The 26,223-nt window shown below is 39.5% G+C and overlaps 1 protein-coding gene across 1 annotated transcript; it reads left to right on the forward strand.

Moving 5' to 3' along the window:
* The first annotated feature begins 236 nt into the window (after positions 1 to 236).
* Positions 237 to 25,348, forward strand: LOC137274258 (uncharacterized). Its single transcript, XM_067807363.1, has 10 exons — positions 237 to 265; positions 1,209 to 1,404; positions 5,254 to 5,385; positions 5,814 to 5,937; positions 6,697 to 6,726; positions 21,428 to 21,572; positions 22,773 to 22,968; positions 23,874 to 24,005; positions 24,410 to 24,533; positions 25,258 to 25,348. The coding sequence occupies exons 1-10, from the start codon at positions 257 to 259 to the stop codon at positions 25,295 to 25,297; spliced, it is 1,128 nt and encodes a 375-aa protein (XP_067663464.1). The 5' UTR covers positions 237 to 256; the 3' UTR covers positions 25,298 to 25,348.
* Positions 25,349 to 26,223: the final 875 nt, after the last annotated feature.

The following is a 26,223-nucleotide window of genomic DNA, read 5'->3' on the forward strand; positions in this document are numbered from 1 at the left end:
AATCAGAATTTTATTCCCAACATAGTCTATATAGAGAACTGCGAACATCTATCTGGCAAATATTTCCTGCAGTCTGCGCTTGCCAGTTACACATTCGCCCTCTCTCTGTGCTGGTATCAGTGGGCGGAGTCACTGTTACTTGCCGCCAACCACAACGTGCATGAGGTGCCAGTTAAAAGTGATATATGTGTATATATACAAGCGGAACACCCTCCTGGAGTCCGAGTATACCAGGACCCTCAACCCGTATACCAGTATGCTCACTGTAAGTATAGTAAGACCCAAGGCTTCAGTTATGGGAAATAACCGCAATTGGGAATAGTATGTGAAACCTTTCAGTCTGCATTTAAGGCTCTTCTGATGTTTTATAAATGAGTCCTATTCCTGTTTCTTAACTTATTTTCATAGGAAAATTCCATATCTTAAAATCATTCAGTTCGATTTTTCATCTTTGGAAAAGTATTGGTAGCAAAAACGTGTTCTTTTAATCATTATATTTTCTGTATTACCTCAAGAGACAAATATTGCTATTAGAAATACATTCCAAAATACTTCTCAGTGTTTGCTTTTAACTCTTTGGAAAACTGTAAGTAACACGGATTCCTATTACAACTGGAAGAACTAACTGACTTCTAATAGGTGTGTACTGAAAAGATGTGTTAATGTAAAATCATGTGTGTACGATCTTCTATCACATTGTTTGAAAATAAAATATAAGAATTATATGGGTAGCCAAGTGCCTAAAGAGTTGGGTCGTCATATACCAATCTGACACGAAGCCCATTTCTGATGTTCTCCTCCTTGATATGGCAGGAATATTTCTGAATGTGCTTAAAAGAAAACTCACTCACTGTAACGATTATCAAAAGTTCTTTTCGGCAATAAGCGCTTGAAAACATATCAAACTGCGTGAATAACAACACAATATGACCATGAACACTAGTACAGTCTAACTGTATTAATAGCTCTGGTGCAACGTTGCACCACAGACATCTCACGATAGAGATCAGAACCTGCAAGTTTCAGACATTGAGCCCAGTAAGACAACTGCGGTAAGAAATATTATAGAAGTATACCATGCCAAGAGAGTGGTATTCCTGCGAACAAAACTAAAAAACAACATGTATTGGATGCATGTTTCATTGCTGTGGAAGTTCATTTTGTCAGCATTTGTTTGTTTTATGGCTGCCAGTTGACATTGTTTTCAGACTGGGTTTCTTCTGCTGTCGCTTGTCTCTGTCGTGACGTCATACGTCAACGACTTTGACAAGCCTTTGCTGTTCCAATGTCCTCGAGGGCAGTCCATTGCTTCTTGGGAAAGCTATCACAGCAACCATCATGAAGACAGACGCCATAGGTTCACCTGTAAGAGGACACCAAGACTGGGGGGATGCCAGTGGTATGGTAAGTGGCATCCACGAAGCGTCTTCAATACTAACATAAGACAGTGAAAATGCACACAAGAGTGACTCTTTGGTATTAGTTAGGGAACCACCTTGCCCAGTGTTCACTTAGAAATATTGAAAGGGATATTACTGACATATCATTTAGGCTGGGTAGGAGCAACAATACACCAATTTCAAAATTAACGCTATAGGAACCGTACAAGGATCTTCGTGGAATTCAAGGACTTCACGGCCTTCTGACCGTGACATACCACTGTTTCTCTCATGGCCTTGATTTTTTAAATTTCTGGAGTGAGTGAGTGAGTTAGTTTAGTTTTACGCGGCACTCAACAATATCCCAGCTATATGGCGGTGGTCTGTAAATAATCGAGTCTGGACCAGGCAGTCCAGTGACCAACAACATGAGCATCGATCTGCGCAATTGGGAACCAATGACGAAGTCAGCGAGCCTGACCACCCGATCCCGTTAGTCGCCTCTTACGACAAGCATAGTCGCCGTTTATGGCAAGCATGGGTTGCTGAAGGCCTATTCTACTCCGGGACCTTCACAGGTCCCTACTCTGTGGAGAACTACTGTATATATACATGTTTTTAAAACTATCTTGTGTATCCATTTTGGGACTCTACAACAACTAAATGGAATCCTGTTTTAACTGCCTTTTCAAAAATGTAAAATATGCCATTTGGATGAAATAATCGCCGGCCTGGAGGCCCAGCGCAGGTTATTATTGCATCGGAACGGCCGTTTCGAATAGCTGCAGGCCCTTGTAACCTTCAGTACATTTTAACTGGAATCTTTTCCTTGGCTTTTGTTCTTTCCTACTTGAACGTTCGTGAATCATCCATGATCTATCATGTTTTCACACCCTGGTATTTCCGCAGTTTCTGCATAGGAATGTCGATAACAGTCTTTAATAAATTAAAACAACCTCTCTGCGGTTCGTCAATTGATTTTGTGGAAACAGTGTGGAATTCTGCAAAGTGTAGTTTATTTTATTGGTTTCACTTTAACAGCATGGGCCTTCAGATTCCATTCCGGGCCGGTAGATTTTAAAGCGGCTAGCGACAGCAGGTCCTGATGGCCAACGGGTAAATTAAAGTATTGCAAACACTGCATCCGGCAACAATTATATTTGTATATCGTTTCAACTGGTCGCCATCATTGTCATAAATGTTTACAAGTTATAATATTTTACGGTAGAATGCTTCGTTTATAACTGAACAACAATAGATTTGCAGTTCTTGTTTAAACAGGATGGTGTGTACGGGATGTCTACCAGTTCTTGGAACCTGCATGCATAACTTTGCTCTAGTAAATCCGGTGAAATATTGTATGCTAACAAAAGTAGGGAAGACCCCAAGAAACCTCAGATCTACATATCCCAGTGAAGTAACACAGACGCAGAGTGTTTAAGATTAAAGTTGATTAGTTATCAAAAAAGATATTATTTGGAAACTCGAGATTCTTACTTTAATCATGTGTAAATATGTCGGAAAGAGCATGCAAAATCTCGAAAGCAAGCCCGTAAGATCGTTAGAGAATCACTCAAACTGAAACCATAAGCCACGTTCAGTAAACACATGTGTATTTGAATCTTACACCATTCGTGGCCTTATCCTCATCAAAAGCTTCAAATTAGGCACTTCAGTAACCGGGATTGTTTCTATTAAAGTGCCTCAATCTTACGCGCATTCTGATTGACTTGTACTTTTGCACATGAGATCCATCGAGAGAGGGGCAAGTCTTATTTTGAGTTACGGATAGGGCCGAGAGCTACCTCCTTGGAAAGACTATTTTTATCAAAGTACCGCAATCCTAACGCGAATTCTGATTGGTTTGACGTATTTTCACACATTCCGTTCACTGAGATGGCGAGGAGGCTATTTGTAGTTGACGGAAAGAGGCAAGTGGTGACCAGTATTTGAAATAATTTCAGAGGGACTCGAGTAGGTATTTGGCTTATCACGGAACAACACGAGTAGATCATGAATGGAGAGTGAGCTGCTGATAAACTCGCCATCACCCAATACATACAGGATACTAAATGACCTCTAGTTTAATACCATTTTTATTAAACGAGTGAATGATTTGGTATCATTCTCGCTTTCACTCGTTTGATACTACATCTTTCACGAGTTTAATGAAAATGGTATTTCACGGAAGCGAGTACATCTAACACAAAATGATAGAAACTCCGGCTACAGTCTGAGCACTCCAGTTTTCCTCAAGTCAAACAAGGTCCAGTACCACTGCACCAGCGGCATTAGCATTGTGACGTCATAACTCTGAACCCTTATGACGTCATACTTCTAACGGTATTTCACTAGTGTAATATTGCCGTAAAAATATTTGCTTGCAGTATCTTCGGCCTACCTTTAGAACACAGCACCACAATTTCTCGTAAGGACGTTCCCAGCCGTAGGTCACATATCAGTGAGACAGGCAACCAGTTTGCGACAGCTAACCGACATTGTTGCACACTGTGCAAATTTAGCTAGTCATTCCTGTGACGTCACAGAAATGAACGGGAAGAGTCGAATTAGTTGCGGACTATTACGAAAGTTACGGGTAGACTTGGTGCGTCGTGCTTTCAATCTGCTGACGGTTGCCGAATGGTCCCGATATCATTTGGCACGATCGCCCCATTCCGTAATCTACAAGACACCATGTTGTGTTGAATGAGCCGATATGGTTCGAACTGAAAACGATTGTTGACGTCAGGCGTCAGACGTTGATTTCACGGTGCATGCATGAATGATTGACGTGCTTGTATAAAAATGATTGTGTGCTTTCGTGACAGATAAGTGTTGCAGGGAACGCAGTAAGGATAATGTGGATCGCGCAAAGGAATGAGTGAGACATGGGCATGTTTGGTGACGGCACGAGGGTGAGTTAGACTTCGAATCATTATTGACAATATGTAGATCTGGAGGTGAAAGTTGCTGGAGGCCGATTTCCCCCACCCCAAACTTTCGACATTAAACCATTTCATCGTTTATTTAACTTTTGATAAATTTGGTCTCCCGTTTTCTTTGTGAACAAAGTATTAAGAATGGAAAAGGAAAACAATTGGTACTCATGCATTTACCTACTATTTTGGATTAGGTCCCTTACCCTGGACCCTAACCCTAAACCTAAACCTAACCCTAATCCTAACCCTTGGAATAATTCTAATAAATACGCTTACCGAGTCGGCACGAAAATGGCTGACGTATCCAGTGTAGTCTTACCAGTTCGAAAAATAAATATGTCCTTGTAATGGTTCAAATTACTGAATGACAAAGATATATATGTATATTAGTTTACAGTTATAATTCATTTAATCCAAATAGTTACGTTTGAAACCGAAATATAGAATATGTTTAGATTATTTTAACTGGCCAAAACAGCGAATAATAAATCATGGCAAAATGTGACCAATGTAAGTCATTCTTACTAAATCTAAAAATACAAAATATATAATTACACAAAATATAACACCTCAGCACCTCTCAATACAAAGAAATATGAGCATATTAGTCAAAAAAAGAAAGAAAAAATTGCGCATCCGCCGGGAACTACTACTGGAAACTCGCAACATCGTTGGGTTTCTGTAATGACATGGCTGGTAGAGATGAAACATCAGTGAGCGGAGCTTATACGCACTCGCTGAGCTTGACGACCTTGTTGCTATGCCAGCGTCATAGGGCATTGTTTCAAGAACGTGCTTTTGAACAAAATCACCTGCAGTTACGTAAAATAGTATTATGACGTGTCTCTAAAGTTTGTGGTGCTGTATTCTAAAGGTAGGCCGAAGAGGAGCTATCTTCCACGGTCGACTAATATATCATCCAATCTTTCTTTCAGGTTACTTGAACCACTTTGACCAGGAAATATCTTTCCAATGCCCCAAAAATGGCGTCATTAGCGGCGTCAACAGCTTCCATAGCAACCATCACGAAGACCGGCAATTTAAGTTCTACTGTTGCTCCGTGAGATGTAAGTCAAACATGGTCTCACATAACTGTTCATATTCTTGTTTCCGGAATATGTACTCTTTTACACAGGTCACGCCATCCACACATATGTTCTATCCTCAGAAAATGAGAAATGTGATTGTTGACAAGAATGGTACACTTTTGGGATTTGAATTCCAGGTACTGATTTTATGTACTCACTGTATAAGTGGTAAATTTAATGGCTTCGTTTAGTTTTACACCTCTTTTAGCAATATTCCAGCAATAACACGGAAGGGTACGCCAGTAATGGACTTCACATATTGTGTCCATTTTGGGAATCGAACCCGGGTCTTTGGCGTCACGAGCTAACGCTGTCACCACTACGCTACCTCACAGCCCCTCCCCTATAATTGGGATGAAGACAGATATTGATGTGATTATATACGTGCTTTAACGTGTCTATTTCAGATAGAAAATTGGCGCACTGTGACACAACTAACTATCTCAACTGGTGGGATAAAAAGCTAACCTTCAGAGTGCCCGCCGCGCATTTCCTAACGGGAGTGTACAGCATTCACCACAACCATTACGAGTATGTACATCATCTGCCCGATGCTTTCTGATGTATTCAGAAGTTAAACAAACTTTACTATCAACGTAAATTGTAATGCGAAATCGAAATAATCGTAGCAACAAGAAAAATATTGATATTACAAGGGTTTGCTTTGAAAAACTTGAAACCATGTGAAAAAGAATTTTTTTTTCGATTTTAGAAAATACTTTTATGAAGCCAAAAAGTGCCTCTTTGTTGATATAATCTTATTTTTCTACCCTGAAATCATTCGTTATGAGAATTATTTGTATGTTGTTTTCTTCTCCTTTTTAAATTGTCTTTCTCTTGATATATCTGTCGCTATTTCAAGTGCTTTTATTGTTCAATTTCGCATCTTTGCAAAAAAATTTTCTCGCCTTTTCTATTATTGTCCCGTTATTTAAGACATGAGCTCGTTTCTTCCCGTAACTTGGACATCAATAACTGAAGTAACACAACAAACACATATGGTGGCGGTAGCGGTGGCGCTAGTGCTTGTATTGCTTGGGAAGGGTTGAGGTGGAAGGTGATGCAGATGGCGGTGATGAAGATGCAGGTGATGCAGGTGGCGGTGATGAAGATGCAGGTGATGCTGGTTGTGAGGGTGATGGTGATGCTAGTGGCGGTGGTGATGGTGATGCTAGTGGCGGTGGTGACGATGATGGTGGCGGTGGTGATGGCGATGGTGATGCTAGTGGGGGTGGTGCAGGTCATGGTGCTGATAGTGACGATGATGATCATGTAACTTTTCTGTTTCAGAGACAGGCGTTGGAAATTTCAAACCTGCTTGCTCCACTGACAAAAACGTGGCACTCACATGTAAACAGTGAATAAATTCAGAGGACCATAGCCCTACCTTTGATTCGTTTCTGTGCCATTTAACTTCTCCGAACCTTCAGGGTCTTCCCGTGCGTGTGTAATGATCAGCGACTATTTTAGTGTGTGAGTTAAAATCTAAGTCACATCAGTAAGTACCGGGGTCTGTCTTTCCCACACGGGCAGATGGTGAAATCTAAATCCTTTGGTATTCCAACCGGAATACAGCCAGTTACATTACGTACAACACCGATAGATCCATACAAACGGATCCAAGGATGATGGCCAAGTTGCCAGCGCCACTGACATTGAATCCAAGACTGTCTCCTCCAGAATTCCTGGCATTACTTCCATTTCCACTGCTGAGGCCAAGGTTATATTCACGGTTCTGGCGTATATTTAACAGCAGAACCATTCCATCGTCCTTTGTTGGTTTGTTGGTTACCGAATCACGTCGACACAGCAGGTAACACAGAGGCCGAGGCTGCCGCTAAATCAGCTCATTACCAACCATTATCTTCAATACTGATCCTTTATAGTGATTTCAAACACAATGTCAAATGTTTTACCCAGGACCCTGTGCGAAACGGTGAGACACCTAAGTAGGGAGACATAAATGTCACGAACTGAAACAGTTCGCTACATCTTCTACGTCTGTTATTCAAGACGTGATGAGGCAATTTTACGACGGTGTCCTGTTTGCCACAGTCGGTTTATCCATGACTATCTGCTGAAAACGTAGGGAAAGGGACCTCATATGTTTGTCTCTTGCAAAGAAATGTTCACATTAAACCACAGGCAAACTGTAGCGCAAATGGGTTGCACAGCATTGAGAAAATGACATGTCTTACATGCGAGCGAAGCGTGCAAAGGTTGTCAACGTACTTTCCTCAATTCGGGTCAATGAATATTTTTATATCAAAATAAACTATCGCCACCATCAAGGGTATACACCCAAATCATCACTGTGTTGTTCTTTCACATTTGCGACCCCACGTTGAACAATTACTCACGTGAAATATTTTACATTCAACATTTTAGGCGCAACTTGTGGTATATCAGACCGTTCTTCGCCTCCATTACCCCCTCCAGCTTCCGTAGCAAAGGAGTAAAGAAACAGGAGGGGATTATTCCATATGGAATGCTTACAGTTACCTCCCCTGCTTCATTCGCCAATTACGCCAGAAGTGTTTTATGTAGATCAACAACACAGGGGTTCAGTTGCCACAGGGCAAGTGACTTCAGGAAAGTAACTTTTCCTGACTAGGTTTCCACTTCCCCTGATTTTATGACACAATGTTTGATGTTAATGTTTAAGGGACTATTTATCGAAGAATTATAAATTTCAAAGAATGATGACCCGTGAACGTCCCGGGGTAGAATAGGCCTTCAGCAACCCAAGCTTGCCATAAGAGGCGACTATGCTTGTAAGAGGCAACTAACGGGATCGGGTGGTCAGGCCCGCTGACTTGGTTGACACATGTGGTCGGTTCCCATTTGCGCAGATCGATGCTCATGCTGTTGATCACTGGATTGTCCAGACTCGATTATTTACAGACCGCCGCCATATGGCTGGAATATTGCTGAGTAAACTCACTCACTCACTCAAAGAATGATAGCTCTACGTTATTATTATTGCGAAATGTTATAGCTACATTTATTTATGGGCAGATATGAAGTGAAATCCAAGTTCATTTGCAGTTTAAAACCATAAGTGAAAATTATCTAGTAGTCCACGGACACGTGAGATACCATTATTTGATTGTCCGAAATAATACTGACTTGTCCCAGGTGTCGGGCGATGGGGTTTTTTAACCCCCGCAATAGCAACGACAGACTAGAGAAATAACCTGCAACAGCTTCATGATAAAATTAGACAATATGGTAGTTCTTTTTCATTTCTGCTTATTCCTGTTCCGTCACTCTAGCTAGCAGGGGTAATGGAGGCGAAGAACGATATAAATACTACGAGTGGCGCGTAAAATGTTGAATAAAGCATATTTGTCGTGAGTAATTATTAAACATGGGGTAGGAAATCTGGGAGCACAAGCAGGTAAGGAATGGAACTGTACCTTTTATGGTGGTGATATTTTATTTTGACATAAACAGTATTTTCCGGTCAGAAGCGAGGGAAGTACGTTTGCATATAATAAGACTTGGCATATTCTCTGTGCTGCGCAACCGCATTTGCATTACAGTTTGTCTGTGATTAAACATATTCTGCTAGACTGCATGGACTTTTCAATAGCGAGGTTGTCACATTATCTAACTAGCAAGAAAGGTCTAGGCATTGAAATAGCCAAGCTTTAACAGTCATCAAACACAATGCTGGATTAATCATTCATCACCACTCGCTCCTTTCCGTAACCTCAAAGAAGACTCGTTCCCCTCTTAAAGCTTGTTATGTGCGAAAATACGAGAAACCAATCAGAACACGCGTAATGGATGCGCTGCTTTGATAAAAATAGTTCCAGCTTAATTAATTCCTTTATAGCAGTATGTTATTGGGTAAAAACATCTTGAAAAACATCTATCGTCATATTGAAAGTACTAAGTACGTAGCCAACAGAAATGTGCTGTGTAATGTGAAGGTTTTGATAAAAAAAATCTGCAAATGACGGTGAGAGATTCAAACACACGCACGTGTTTCTTAAAACGGCGCTCACCGAGTGTTTTTCTGATGACCTTGTGGAATTATTGTGGTGATTGTACGTGAGCTTCCAACACATTTAGAACAAGTAATTACGAGTTTCAAAACAATCGTATTATATCTGTATGTAACTAATCAGCCACAATCTTTATACTAAGCAAATATTTCACATCTCTGAAAATATTTTAATCTGACTTTGTTTTGGTAATTCATACATTTTTCGGCGAATTCACAAGAAATTCCACTTGGGGCATGACAACAAGGTTCAATTAGAGAAATATTTGCAATTTTTTAGTTTCTGCTTTGAGATTTAACGTAGTTGGGGTTTTTTCATAAACTGTTTGCATATTCAATAAAACAAACCCCATTTGTGATTATCAAAGCCTTTTCAAAAATATAATTGGAAACATCTGGTAGTAATTACGTCAGAATATGTCTCCGATACCTATATCTCCTTTTTGAGTTGTATCAAGGAGGAATAATTCTTCAAAATAGATCTAGATAAGCAAAAGCCAAACAGCAATACATTTTATGAGTACTCCACTGATATTTGTTCCACTGTAATAAAATATGGAATGGGGTTATTTTTCCTGAAGTAGTTCTCATGTTACTACGCTAATATGAAATCCTTCCAGCCGGTCGCTATTCGACTTGTCCTGGTCATTGTACGTGCTCCTCCAGTAGTTTCGGGAAATCTAATTTTGTAACTTTCCTAGTTTCAAAACAGCAATATAATATCTGTATGCAACTAATCAGCTGCTACTAATCACATTGGGCACATATTTCACATGTCTGGGAATATTTCAGTCTGACATGTTTTTGGTCATTCATATATTTCACAACGAATTCATTTAAAATTCCACTTGGGGTATGGCAGCAAGGTTACAGGAATGTTCCGTTTGAGAAAATACTCTCAGTTTTTAAGATTGAGACATTTGGTAATAATTACGTTAGAATATATCTCTAACAAAAGTGGTACCCGTGAAGAGCCACCTCCTCGTGGTGGGTGCTGGGTAACGCTAGGTGCTCTTCTCTCGTGTAGACCCGCGTCAGAATGTGTCCACAACACGCCATTGCTGGTCATAAGAGGCAACCACATCGAGCAACCTGTTTGCCCTGGTTTGCGTTCCGTGTCGATGGAGGACGGTAGTCTGGTGGTTGAGGGCAGTGAGAGCTTGAATAGTTGTTCCTTTTGCTCAACACACCACTTTGGCCCTTACTTCACCTACACGGATGGTAGAATCGGCTGGTCACGCCATGCCCTGCGCATGGAAATTATTTTCGATGATTTAGAAACGCACACAACAGCGTTTTGTATGTTGATTTTGTATGTTTTAACAAGACATGTAATCATTTTGCCTCGAGTCCTGTGCCCAGAAGGCGGAATACCATAAGGTGGACTTATCAATCTTTTCATTTTTCATGCTGGAACATATCATCCGGGTATTCTTGGTGCTGCAATCTGCAGGAAACACATTTGAAGGAAACATATAACGTTCGATGCATATCATTCTTTCTCACCTTCGGGTGACAGGGCCATTGGTGGATCTTCAATTCTTGTCAAGCAGAGTGGTATTCATAGCCCGCTAACACTTAAAACCAATCTTCAAGCCGTTGCAGTGAGATCCACTCTTCATATTGCATTTACAAAATGTTCTCTGTATATTCCGTCTTCTTTAACACTTAACCTGTCTGATCTTCAAGCTCTCTATGATCAACTTCCGAAACCCTGCATTATAATGGGTGATCTTAATGGCCATCATCCATTCTGGGGTGGTGCAAATGCTAACACTAAGGGCAAAACACTGGACGATTATATCTCCAACAATGATTTGTGTATATACACAATTTTGTGGAAGTGATCACTTTCCAACGATACTATCAGAAATATTTCCAGTTGATTCTCCATCTTACACACGATAGATTTTTTCCAAAGCTGATTGGTCCTAATGAACATGTAAAATACGACGCGAATGTTTCTTGGATATGGCTGATCCTGCTCATGTGTTTTAGACGTTTAAACTGAAATTCCTGATGAGTGTATACCAAGGTCCTCAAAAGCTCCACATGTATGGAAGCCGTGGTTTAATGCAGATTGTAAAATGCTGAAAAAAGCAAGGAAAAGGGCAGAGAAATTATCACCCAACTGTCCACAACTTAAATAAATTTGCAATATTAAAATTAATGCAAAGGTACGTCGTACCTTCAAGCATAAAAAACTGCAATCTTGGAGGAACTATAGTTCCTAAATAAATTCACGCACGCCCAAATCCAAGGTGTGGAACTTGATTCAGAGAATAAATAGCAAAGGTGCAAATTGGCCGTTCACCATCTTAATTTAATAACTGACACATCTAAAATAGCAAATTGGCGAAACTCTTGCCAAACAGTCATTATCGACAAATTATGTTCCAGAGTTTCAGAGGTATCAGAAACGGCAGGGAAAAAACTTAATTTCGATTCAAATAACGATGAAGATGATAATGACGTGTTTTCATTATAGGAGCTACTCACAGCTCTTGAGCAAGGTCATGGCGCTTAAAATGTTGAATAAAACATATTTCACGTGAGTAATTGTTAAATATGGCGTTGGAAATCTGAGATCACAACCTAGTCTGGAATTTGGAGTGTACCTTTGATGGTGGCGATATTTTATTTTGACATGAAAAATGAAAAATACTTTTTGATCCGAAGCGAGGGAAGTGTGTTGCCAACCTTTGCTCGTTTCGCTCGCATATATGAAGACTGGCCATATTCTCTACGCTACGCAACCGCACCTGCGCTACAGTTTGCCTGTGATTGAACGGAGTGACGGAACATGAATAAGCAGAAATTAAAAAGAAATACCATATTGCCTAATTTTATAGTGAACCTGTTGGAGTATTTGTCTTATCTGTCGTCGCTATTGTTAGAATTTTCGTCACATATATTCTACATAAAAGTGCTTCTGGCGTAATGGGTGAATGATGCAGGGGAGGTAACTCTATGTATTCCATACATAATACGACCTTCCTGTTCCTTCACTCCGTTGACCCGGAAGCTGGAAGGGGGAATGGAGGCGAAGAACGGTCTGATCCACCTTGAGTTGCGCTCAATATGTTGAATAAAAAATATGTCACGTGAGTAATTGTTCAACATGGGGTTTGAAATGTGAGAGCACAACCCAGTGAAGTAATGGGTGTATACCTTTGATGATAGCGAGATTTTATTTTGACATGAAAACTACTGGTCGAACTGAAGCGACGAAAGTACGTTGCCAACATTTGCTCGCTTCGCTCGCATGTAGAGAAGACTAGTCATTTTCTCTATGCTGCGCAGCCCATTTGCGCTACAGTTTGCCTGTGATCCAAGGTTTTAAATGATTCAATCGATGGGTCACTTTTTGTGGATGACTTCAACATTTCCTGTCGTTGTAAAAATATGCATACTGTTGAACTCCTATCAAAGTTGTAAAGGAGGCCAAGTTCTTAGGTTTGATTTTCGATTCTCATTTAACCTTCTTACCACACATTAAAGGTCACATGCAACGTAAAATACAACTTTGCTGATTCTGATACCTTTCGGTATGCAATTACCGAAACAAATCATCAAAAATGCCAATTCAACCTATAAAGTTGATACAAAACGCGATGAAAAAAAGCCCGCGAAATCGGAGTTCAAATGATTCACTAAATTTCCCCCAGCGCCTGGGGGAAAAGTGGTTTCAACAGCTGCGCTGCCCTGTGCCCATAACACATGCGCAGTGAATAGATTCGCGGAGCTTGAAACAGTATGCATACCCGGAGTATGAGGTCGTAAGCAGGTTTCGTACACAAACAAGTAAATAATCTACTCGTTACGTAAAACAAATGTTGATTGTGGTTAAATCTCACATTAAATCCCTTAAAGCTAAATGCCCGATTTGTTGAAGGTTGTTTCCAACTCAAAGTGGGGAAGGGACCAAACTACCCTCTTACACCTATACCGATCACTGGTCCGTTCAAAACTCGATTATGGCTCCACCGTATATGGTGGAGCCTGCAAAAGCAACCTTAAACTTCTTGATTCTGTCCACCATCAAGGTCTAGGACTTTGTCTTGGCTCTTTCAGACCTTCTCCCGTTGACAGTCTATACATTAAGACAGATGAATCATCTGTTACACAACGCCGTATAAAATTGTCTTTACAATACATTACCACATCATAGTCCAATAAGTATAATGGAGACATGCGTATGTCTGTGTATGTCAAAATGTAACCCGTGTGCGCAGTCGCTAAGTTCTATCGGACGTCGAAGGAAAGTTTCAGGTCAGTGTGAACGTAAAGGAACTTCGAATGAAACATCACAATGTCTGATCTTGCTAGGGGAATGTTTTGAATTTCCGATGCGATGAGTAGAATCCACGACTGGACTGTCAAGTACAAGCCACCATCGTAAATCTTCATTATTATTATTGGATTCGTTGACAAACATAGGCGGAATCCATTACAAGCCGAGCTGATTATTTTCTGACACAACAGATGTACGAGTGCGGTTTTTGACCAGATGACGGCCCGATCGATATTAAGGATTTCCGAAACACCAAAAATGCAGTTTGTGTCGAACTTCATACACTGACTTGAATGAGTACAGTTTTACGAAATAATTCAAGCCGCAATTTTCTAATAGGCGGTGGCTCAGCGGAACAAGCCTTCACGTCGAACACGCGGCTTAATATATTACTAGAAGCGTTTGATGTTTTGCTGTCCCCCGCCTTGATATTGCTCACGATCCGGGTTAGAATTGATCCTCAGCAACCGATGCTTATGGTAAGAGTGAGTGAGTGAGTGAGTGAGTGAGTGAGTGAGTGTTTAACGTCACATCGGCAATATTTCAGCCATAACGAGAACCATTAATATTATACATAATAGTGAATGGTAAAAAATCTATCAACGAAGGACACTGAAACAACTAGATTATCACAGATAGACATTTAAAACTAGTAATTAAATGTAAAACAGTTTAACTAAAGAGGACGATACAATATAAAACGGGCTATATAGACCGCCAACAAATGATGGTAAATTACCATCAGAGGCAACTATGGGGATCGGATGGTTAGACTGACTTGTTTAACACATGTCATCGCTTCCTAACCGCGTTGATTGATGCTCATGATGTCAATCACGGGATTACCTTGTCTAGACCCATCAATAGAAGAAGCGCCGTGATATTGCCTGTAGGCGTATGGCGTTTTAATACCGTTTTATATAGAGAGAGAGATATAAAAAGGGCTAATAGCTCGCCAACAAGTGAAGGTAGATCACCATACTAGGGATCATGGGGACTTACAGTGCCTTTGCTATTTTGGACGAACCCTAGTTAGATTTACCCCATCCCTTTCGACGTTAGCGATTGTAGATAAATCTAGCCATAAGCTGAAATAGCATACACCGTATGATTAGATAATATGCTAAGTGTAAATTTACTTTGACTGTTTTAGGACTTACGTATCTTCTCATGAGGACAATAATTTGACAATACTTTAGCCCATCTTTGAGGATATAGCCACTAGCAATCTCAGTTACTCAGCTAATCTCAGTCCAAACTACCAGTCATAAAAAGCACATTTATTTACATATAAATCAAAACTTACCAATCAGTTCTGTCTCTTTTAAGTATTCAATGATGACAAGGTAATAAAAATTGTAATAGATATCCTTCAAATATTTTGATATCGAAATATGCATCCGGTGTGATGGAAAAAAATAGGAAAAGAACATACCGTGGTGTGAAAAGCAAAGTGTGTCATGTTTACACACCCATGAAGAGGAACGAACGGCATCTGGTGGTCACGCTCTCTCAGGTGCCTCGTGCGTGTATACCAGAACTCTGGTAACAGGTTTATAACACCTTCCTGATATTACCACTGCCAGCCAAATAAACATTCCGGATTTGACAATTCGAGAAAGCATTATGTTTCACAAATTACCGCATATATAATTAACTTGGGATTTTTTTTCGACGAAGTGAGAATTGTGAGATCACGGAATATTTTTATGATTCATATTCTGAAAATATTGTCCCTCATAAACTCTGGGATTTGTGTTCATGGTAATTAAACACTTGAAAGACCTGCGGCTATTTCCAGCATCAGCATGTTTCTCTTATTGTGGTAACAGTTCACTTTGTAGAGAAAATATGAATTAGCAATATTACACAACGTTGGTGTTTCTGGACTCGGACTCAAATGTTTGTCTAAACAAACTGACTTTTTGTTTGTTTGTTTGTTTGATTGATTGATTGTTTGTTTGTTGTATAAAAAGCGAATTCTGCTATATTCTAGCGATATGGTGCCAGTCTATAAACAAAATGTGTACCAGACAGTCCAGTGATCAACAGCATGAGTGTCAGTCTACGCAACTGTTATAGGATGACACGTGTCAGTCAAGTCGGCGAACCTGACCACCCAGTCCTGTTAGCCGTTTCTTGAGAAGCATGAGTTGCTGAGGAGAATAAAATATGCAGCAAATCTGTATGTAATTCTTCATTCTGTGTGCGTGTGTACTGGTCATATATTGAAATGAATGGAACCATATGTACAGGGCGATGCTCTTTTCGTTTCCTTTCTAGTCATCATATATGCAATTTTATGGTGAGGAGTTTAACGTCCCATTTAATGTTCCACTCAAATTATATATCCAGCATGTGCTGGATTTATAGTGCTAGCTCAACCATGTCGCATTTCACAAGAATATGCCACTCAGACACATTATACTGACTACGAGCAGACCTACCATCAAGGATCTTTTTACCGCTGTTGCTTCTCATTTAGTTATTGGTTTTTTAAAAGAAATTGATTTTTTGGTTGAATTTTAAGTAATATGTTCTGTAAATAGATGTACTTTAAATATTGGTAGCTTAGATTAGTAACTTGTTTTGTTAGTGGCTGTACCCTCAAAGGGGGTTGAAGCATTGTAAAATTATTGTCCTCCTGAGAGGGTACGTAAGTCCACAAACATTCGATGTAAATTTTAGTCTATCATGTTTTTAATCGTAGTATTCTTGTCATTTTAAATTTGGCTAGCATTTCGTACACTCGCCAGCAGCTGAAGGGATGGTGTAAATCCAGCTAGGGTCCATGCAGGTAGCAAAGGTGCTGTAAGTCCCCATGGTCCCTAGTATGGTGATCTACCTTCGGTTGTTGGCGATCTATAGCCCGTGTTTTATAATGTATTGTCTTCTTTACTTACAATGTTTTAGTTTTTCATGCTGGTTTTATATTCATATCTGTGCTGTTCTAGTGTTTTTACAGTCATTTGATGACAGGTTTTTTATATTACACATATATTCCATTTCAGTGTTAAGTTCCCGTCACGATATGGCTGCAATATTGCCGATGTGACGTTAAATCTGAACTCACTCACTCACTCACTCGAGCAGACCCCGTACAACTTCCTCGTTGTACGCATTTATACCGAGCGCCAGGCAGGGTAAAACAAGTACCTTATTTTAACGTCTGACGGTATCACACGGCAAGGAATCGAACCCGCGACCTTCCGGCTTTGTACAAACACTGCTTAAAGTACCCATCACGCGGTATCTTGATTTGCGGTGTGATAGTGATGAGGGTGTACTTTAGTGAATGTGTGAATTGGTTGTGTTTTATGCCACAAATTCCAGTCATATCAAGGCAGGGAATGAGTATGATTTTGCGACAACATCGTGATATTACAACTACCATATTTTAATGTCTTACGGCATGACGCCGTAAGGAATCTCCAGACGGACTATTTTATGCTGTGTGCAAACAATTCTAAACGTATCCATGATGCGGTGTCTTGATGTGCGGTGTGATAGTCATGCATATGGGGAGTGAGTGAACAAGTAGGATTTTGCGACAATGTTCCTTTGCGGCGCTACGCATTCCTAGAAATATTTTATAGTGTAGAGTTACGACAGGTCGTAATGTTACGGAACCCACACGCAATGGATCGGAACCCAAGGATTTCTGCTATTTCTTTCAGATATCATGACTCCTGTATATTAAAGGAATATATACTCACCATGAACAGTAAATTTATCATTTTTCAGAATGCATGTGCTGATCCAATCGTAGGGCCATAGTGTCAAGGTCATAGGTCCAGTTTACAGTAATTCTATTTGGTGCTGGGTTTTTTTCTTGAAATTCTATGATTGACCTCGCATCTTTCTTAACGGGTTTTTTATATGTAGATATATCATAGATGTAAATAACACTTTGCTTTATTCCATATGTTTTAGTGAGGGTTTATGTAACATACAATTTAACTGGTTACAGTGAGAGTTGGGTTTTACGCGACTTTTGTCAATATTCGAGTAATACAAGAGCAGGGGGCATCCAGAAATGAGCGTCACACAATGTGTGGAGCCGAACCCGGGTGTTCACCATGATTGGCGGACGCTTTAACCACTAGACTACTCCACTGTCCATGTTTACGAGCAAGGACATGTCAATTGTTTGAGGGTGAACATCAAGTTCAGATGAAAATGCTTGGTCATTTTAAAAGCACGTGATCTGTTTACTAAATTATTTCGACATAACGCATGAGGTACTAACAAACTGTACTTTTATAACCTTTTCACACACAGATGATTACAATGAACACCATGTATGCACCTGCCGTGTATATATATACATAGGCTACTCGTGTAGCTGCGACCAAAGCAATACAAACAACAGGCGTTCGTGTCATTGTTAGGATTGAATTTTTTTTTTTAAATATGAAACCTTTGCGATGACCCCGACTTGAAACGCTTCACAGTACAATATATCTAGACAAGGTTGGACACTTCGGTGTACCCCATCCACTTGCTTTGCCGATCGCTACGCTACCGTCGCATACAATCGATTAAAACTTCATCTAAACATAATCATGGGTGATTGGCCCTTTGATCACCACTCATGACACCTACCAGTTCTTTATTGTTATTTGTACATGTCGACTGAAAGCCGATTTTGACCCTCAACTAAACGATCTTGACATATATGGCGGACGATAGCAAGGACGCAAGGCAGCATAAAGGGGGTGTGGTCAAAGCAAGTCCTAGCATTGGTCGACGCTTACTATCGTCCGTCATTTCTGTCAAGATCATTTAGTTGAGGTGCCATGACAGGTGATCGAAAGGCCAATCGATAGCTTTCTTCAGACACATCCACAAGTAGCCATCGCATCGCAGGAAGAATTCCGCAAGACATACAATTTCCTGATTTTGACGCCATCTTTTTTAATCAGTTAAACAGAAACACAACTTAATTTTCGCCTTTTTACATTTGAAATTACATAAAATAATTTTTATTTAACAAACAATGAATTCTTCTGAAAATGACTTACGAGTTTCTTGCGTCGTAAGAGTGTAGATCAGATACGTCATTATTTAGTTTTGAGAGTACTTGACAGACGGAATCATCTTTTCCAATATAAATGTATGTCAGGATGTTTGTTTGCTGTATAACGCCGCACTCAGTAACATTCACGCTATAGGGCGGCAGCCTGATAATGGTCTTGAACAGGCAATCCAATGATCAACTTCATGAGCATCTATGTACACAATCGGGATTCGATGACAAGAAAACTTAAGAAAAGATAATTGTTTTCAATGATAAACTCACCGTATATATCTTAGATAACGCATATTAATAAGATATCAAACAATGAACTCTTTGTAGATCAGTCGATAGCAGCAGAAAGCTTTGTAATTAAATTCAAGATGCACTGTTTTCAATTTCTTTCCGTTGTCCTGTATAAAGTTGGACAGTTAGACATCACCATGACAGGCAAGGCTCACATAAAAAGGAATCTGACACAGTCTTTAGGATTTATTTCAGTGCTCTGTAGGGTTAATAAATGTTACAATTAAGATGACATTCCGAGTTCAACAGGCATAACTACAAAACATTCATTTATCGAATGCGTAAAATTCACAACATAGATATTATGTTTTTTGCGCTAAAACAAAAAGACAATTATTTTAAAGACAGTGTGGAAAAAATAGGTCTTTAGTTGAGATTTAAAAAAGCAGAGAGACTGAGATATCAATGAAATTACTGAGTCTACGTGTAGCTGATGCTGGGATCATATCACATCATATCATTATTATATCATATCATATCACATCATATCATTATTATATCATATCATATCATAATCCACTGAACTCAAATGTGTTCCATAACATTAAAATAAATATGTGCATCTTAGAACAGGATGAAAAACTGAAATCAATGCTGAAATCTAGAAAAATAATAGGCAGCAAAAGACAAAATCAAAATCTTAAAAAGATCCTAACCAAAGCAAAATTTACAGAATGCATTAATGCCTACTGCGTCCAGATGTAGCAGAAGTAACGGTGGAACGTATCGACATATTGTTGAAGGACACTTCGTAATTTTCACGAGACACGGAGATTTCAATGTGTCCTTCCAAAAAATATAATATATGTTATAACTTGCACAGGTTATTAAGAAGAGTAGATTGGTCAATCAGAAAATATGAGAGAATTTGTGTCCATAAACAACAAATAAAGTGTCCTGAAACCCGATGTATCCCATTGAGAACGCATCTAGATGTCTGTGCCAAAGGAGGCGATATTAAATTCACAATATTTCCTCTTTATCGAGTTCAAAATTCATACAAACTATTTCAAAAGAACACTACTTCATAGATAAGTTCGAACCAATGTAAACCATTGAAAATTTTGACCTTGTCACTCTAGAACTGTGTCCTTACTGTGACGCCTTAATTATAGATGATGTCACATTGTAACTGCTACAATATGTCTGAACATAAAATTGTAACAACTGAAAACGGCATATTGCATTTATTTAACTAGCTGATATTTATGACTGAACACCTGTACTAGTTTTGACATTTGTGCGTACACACACATACGCACACACAGACACACGCACACGCACACGCACACGCACACGCACACGCACACGCACACGCACACGCACACGCACACGCTGAAGATCCTCAGTCTGCATGCCATTATGCGCACTGTAAGTATAGTAACTCCCAGTTCTTCAGTTATGGGGAAAAACTGCAATCGGGAATAGTATGTGAAACCTTTCAGTCTGCATTGAAATCACTTTCTCTTCTGATGTTGTGAAAATGAGTCCTATTTGTGTTTGTTTAACTTCTTTCATTGGGAAATTCTAAATCTTAAAATCACTCTGTGCTTGATTTCTCCCTCCTTGAAAAAAACAATGGTAGCAAAAAAAAACATGTTGATTTTATCATTATATTTCCTCATAAGGAAAATGTTGGTATTCGAAATACTTTCTAAAATACTTCTCAGTAAAACAGATTTCTATTATAACTCTAAAAGACAATGCTGGAGGTAAACATTGACTATTAATAGGTGTGTATTGGAAAGATGTGTTCAATGTAAGATCCTATGTGTGATATTTCCTAGCAATAATTTTATTCAAAAATAAAATATAAGACTGATCGGGACAGTTGGGTAGCCAAGTGTTTAAAGAGTTCGTTCGTCAGATACCATTCAGGTAGGAAGCCCATGTCTGATGTTCTCCTATTTGATATGGCAGGAATATTTCTGAAAGTGCTCAAAAGAAAACTCACCCGCTGTAACGATTATTGAAAGTACAGATATAAAACATATGTCTTTTCGTCAATAAGCGTTTGAAAACATAAACATACTGCGTGAATAACAACATAATATGTCATAGAACACTAGTACAGTCTAACTGAAATAATAGTAATGGTACAGCATTCCACCATAGACATTTCAAGATAGAGATCAGTAACTGCATGCATCAGAAAGACATTGGGCCTAGAATGATAATTGCGGTCAGAAATGTTATAGAAAAATACCACGCCAAGACAGTGGTATTCCTGCGTACAAAACAAAAAAGGTTACTAGTATTGTGTGTAAATATTCAGAACGTAATCCCCTATGTAGTCTGTGTACTAGGCAACTGTAAACATCTACCTGGCAAACATTTCCTGCAGTCTTGGCTTGCCAGTTACACATTTGCCCTCTCATTGTGCTGGTGTCAGTGGGCGGAGTCACTGTAAATTGCCGCCAACCACAACGAGCATGAGGTGCCAGTTAAAAGTGTTATATGTGTATATATACCAGCGGAAAACCCTCCTGCAGACCGAGTGTACCACTACCTTCAACCTGCATACCAGTATGATCACTGTAAGTATAGTAAGGCCTAAGTTTCTTCAGTTGTGGGAAATAATGGCAGTCGGGAATAGTAAATAGAAAATTCTAAATCTTAAAATCATACTGTGCTTGATTTCTTCCTCTTTGGAAAAGTATTGGTAACGAAAATCGTGTTAAATTTACCATTATATTTTATACCATTATATTATATACCATTATATCAGTCGATCACCGTTTATCCGGACGCTTTGGTTTCACTCCAAAATTGTCCGGATAGCGAGACGTACGGTTAACTGGATCAAACACGCAAAATATGAAAATCAAGTGAACGCAAAAAAAAAAATCATGTACGTATATCAATAAATGAACAGTCAATAGTAATAACAGTGATTCATCATAATATATAAGTGTACCGATAATACACGGAAGGCGGAACGCAGGGTACCATTTGTCAGGTTGTCTTGGACGTAATCATGTAGCGTGTAGAGCTTCAGGTGGTAAGTTAGTATCTATGGGAATGGTTGAAAATTCGCGCTTCCGAGTCCGGAAGCGCAGGGTACGGTTAAGCGAGTACAATTAATGAACGCAAACGGCCCATGTACAACATAATACAAACAAATATTATGATAATGACAGATGGGAGAACCTGAGGGGTCGACTCTATTCGAAACACCTTCTAAAATCCTATTTGTAAAATTTCCTAGCAATCATTTTAATTAAAAATAAAATATAAGAATTATCGGGACAGTTGGATAACCAAGTGTTTAAGAGTTCCGTAGTCAGATACCAGTCAGGTACGAAGCCCATTTCTGATGTTCTCCTCCTTGGTATGGCAGGAATATTTCTGATAGTGCTCAAAAGAAACCTCACTCACTATAACAATTATCAAAAGTTCAGGTATAAAATATATCGGCAATAAGCGTTTGAAAACATAACATATTGCGTGAATAACAACATAATATGGCCATGGACACTAGAACAGTCTAACTGAATTAATAGTACGGCGTTCTACCACAGACATCGCACGATAGAGATCAGTACCTGCAAGTTTCAGAGAGACCTAGTAAGATAATTGCGGTGAGAAATATTATACAAGTATACTATGCCAAGAGAGTGGTATTCCTGAAAACAAAACTAAAAAATAACATGTATTGGATGCATATTGCATTGTTGTGGAAGTTCATTTTGTCAGCATTTGTTTGTTTTATGGCTGGCAGTTGACATTGTTTTCAGACTGGGTTTCTTCTGCTGTCGCTTGTCTCTTTCGTGACGTCATACGTCAACGACTTTGATAAGCCTGTGGTGTTCCAATGTCCTCGAGGGCAGTCCATTGTCTCTTGGGAAAGCTATCACAGCAACTACCATGAAGACAGACGCCATAGCTTCACCTGCCAGCGGACGCCAAAACTGGGGAAATGTCAGTGGTCTGGTAAGTGACATCAACGAAGCGTCTTCAATACTAACATAAGACGGTGAAAATGCACACAAGAGTGACTCTTTGGTATTAGTAGGGGAACCGCCTTGCTCAGTGTTCACGTAGAAATATTGAAAAGGAGATCACTGACAGTCACGCTGTATAGGAGCAACAGTACACGGATCTTCACGGACCTCAGACCTTCATATATCAGTGTTTCTCTAATGTCCACAGTGTTTAAATGTTGATTAGTTATCTAAAAGGACAGTATTTGGAAACTCGAGATTCTTACTTTAATAATGTGTAAAGATGTCGGAAACCGCATACAAAATCTCGAAAGCAAGCCCGCAAGATCGTAAGAGAATCACTAAAACTGAAACCATTAGCCACTTTCAGTAAATATATGTGTATTTGAATCTTACACCATTCGTGGCCTTATCCTCATCAAAAGCTTCAAATTAGGCTCTACAATTTAATTAGCTTTGTTCTTTACAAAGTAACAATGACGATATATATATTTTGACGGATTTTAAAACAATCACATGCCGTAGCTGACTGAAGTAATCAGGATTATATCAATCCTTACGCGCATTCTGATTGACTTGTACATGAGATTCTTCGAGAGAGGAGCAAATCTTCTGTGAGGTTACGAAAGGGAAAGATTATTGTTATCAAAGTACCCCAATCCTAACGCGAATTGTGATTGGTTTGACGTATTTTCTCAAATTCTGTTCTCTGAGATAGCGAGGAGTCTATTTGTTGTTTTCGGAAAAGGGGACGTGGTGACCAGTATTTGAAATCATTTCAGAGGAGTATGAGTAGGTATTTGGTTTGTCCCGGAATAACACGAGTAGATCATGAATGGAGAGTAACTGCTGATAAACTTGGCATCAACCAGTTACGTCCAATCTTTCTTTCAGGTTACGTGAACGACTTTGACAAGCCAATTTCTTACCAATGCCCCAACAATGGCGTCATTAGCGGCGTCATCAGTTTCCATAGCAACCATCACGAAGACCGGAGATTTAAGTTCTACTGTTGCTCCGTGAGACGTAAGTCAAACATGGTTTCACGTAACTGTTCGTGTTCTTGTTTCCGGAATATGTACTCTTTTACACATGTCACGTTCTATCCTCAGGAAATGAGAAATGTAATAAGAATGGTACACTTTTAGGATTTCAGTTCAAGGTATTGATTTTAAATACTCACTGTATAAGTGGTAAACTGAATGACATAGTGTGTTAGTTCTACACCTCTTTTAGCAATATTCCAGCATCAAAACGGAAGGGTACGCCAGTAATGGACTTCACACATTGTATCCATTTTGAGAATCGAACCCGGGTCTTTGGCGTCACGAGTTAACGCTGTCATCACTACGCTACCTCACTGCCCCTGTAATTAGAATGAAGACAGGTACAGATGTGATTACATATGTGCTTTAACGTCTCTTTTTCAGATAGACATTTGGTGCACTGTGGCACAACTGACTATCTCAACTGGTGGGATAAAAAGCTAACCTTCAGAGTGCCCGCTGCGCATTTCCTAAAGGGAGTGTACAGCATTCACCACAACCATTACGAGTAAGTACATCATCTGCCCAATGCTTTCTGATGTATTCAGAAGTTACACAAACTTTACTTTCAATGTAAATTCTAATGCAAAATAGCAATGATTGTAGTAAAAAGAGTGAGTGAGTGAGTGAGTTTAGTTTTACGTCGCACTCAGCAATATTCCAGCTATATGGCGGCGGTCTGTAAATAATCGAGTCTGGACCAGACAATCCAGTGATCAGCAACATGAGCATCGATCTGCGCAATTGGGAACCGATGACATGTGCCAACCAAGTCAGCGAGCCTGACCACCCGATCCCGTTAGTCGTCTCTTACGACAAGCTGAGTCGCAGTAAAAAGAAATATATTGATATTTCAAGTTTTTCAAATAACTTGAAACAATGTGGGAAAAATATTCTTTTTCGATTTTAGAAAATATTTCACTGAAGCCCAAAGATGCCACTTTGTTGATATAATCTTATTTTTCTACCCTGAAATCATTCGTTATGTGTACTATTTGTATATTTTTTAAAGCTCGGGTTTCTTCTTTTTAAACTGTCTCTATCTTGATTTCAAGACTAGTGCATTTAATGTCGAATTTTGTATCTTTGCAAAACGTATTTTCTCGTCTTTTCACTTGGCGATGGTTATGATTGTGGCGGTGAAAGTGAATTTCAAAGGTGGGTTATCCCTTAGAATACCCTTGGACGTTACAACCAGTTTGGTGTAATTGCCAGTAACTTTTCTGTTTCAGAGACAGGCGTTGGAAATTTCAAACCTGCCTGCTCCACTGACAAAAACGTGGCAACTCATATGTAAACAGTGAATAAATTCTGCAGAACAAACCCCTACCCTTGATTCGTTTGTTTGACATTTAACTACTCAGAACCTCCAAGGTCATCACGTGCGTGTGTGTGAGTTAAAATTTTAAGTCACATCGGTATCATTTCACTCATTTAGCGACGAGAACATGTCTGCACTCATATACCTTATAATTACCTCTTAAGTGCAAAATGGATTCTTAAAATGTATATTTCTTCGTTATATGATTATTTACAAACATAGCACCAACTTTTTTAAAAGAAGCAACTTGTCACGTGCAATTTATGCCAAAGATCAATTTCCTTTCAGCAGTTCACAATCAGATCTTTCAGATTCATTATCTTAATTCCTTGAGGTTGGATTGAAAGATTTAGTCACAGAATATGGCCGAGACTTAAGTTGTTTAGTACTTCCGGTGACAAAGAACGTATTTTGACAATGGCAAACTGAAGGATTTAGTTATTAAAGAGTCAACGTTGTTTTTTGGGGTTTTTTCAAGCCATAACCACCAAAAGTCCTGCATTGGGTTGATGGTTAGTAATTATTCGTTTAACTTCATCGCGTACTAACCTGCCAACCCTATTTCCACCACTTGGAATCAGAACTGAACCCCACTGTGACATTGGATCCAAGACTGTCTCCTCCAGCATTCCTGGCAATACTTCCATTTCCACTGCTGAGCCCAAGGCCATCTTCGTGTTTCTGACGTATGTTTAACAGCAGAACCATTCCAAACACTTGTCACTGATAGTCACCCTAGACATTTCAGAACTCTTCAACGATCTTTCTATTGGCCAGGGGCGGTGGGGTGGCCAAGTGGTTAAAGTGTTCGCTCATCACGCCGAAGACCCGGGTTCGATTCCCCACATGGGTACAATGTGTGAAGCCCATTTTCTGG

This window comes from Haliotis asinina, chromosome 1 (assembly GCF_037392515.1).
Source record: "Haliotis asinina isolate JCU_RB_2024 chromosome 1, JCU_Hal_asi_v2, whole genome shotgun sequence".
In the NCBI taxonomy this organism is placed as follows: domain Eukaryota; kingdom Metazoa; phylum Mollusca; class Gastropoda; order Lepetellida; family Haliotidae; genus Haliotis; species Haliotis asinina.

Excerpts from the sequence above, each read along its gene's own strand:
- LOC137274258 (XM_067807363.1), top strand. Across the intron at positions 1,405-5,253 it reads GGGGGGATGCCAGTGGTATG|GTTACTTGAACCACTTTGAC; the intron begins GTAAGTGGCATC and ends TCTTTCTTTCAG. Across the intron at positions 6,727-21,427 it reads TGGAAATTTCAAACCTGCTT|TGGGCGGAGTCACTGTAAAT; the intron begins GCTCCACTGACA and ends TGCTGGTGTCAG.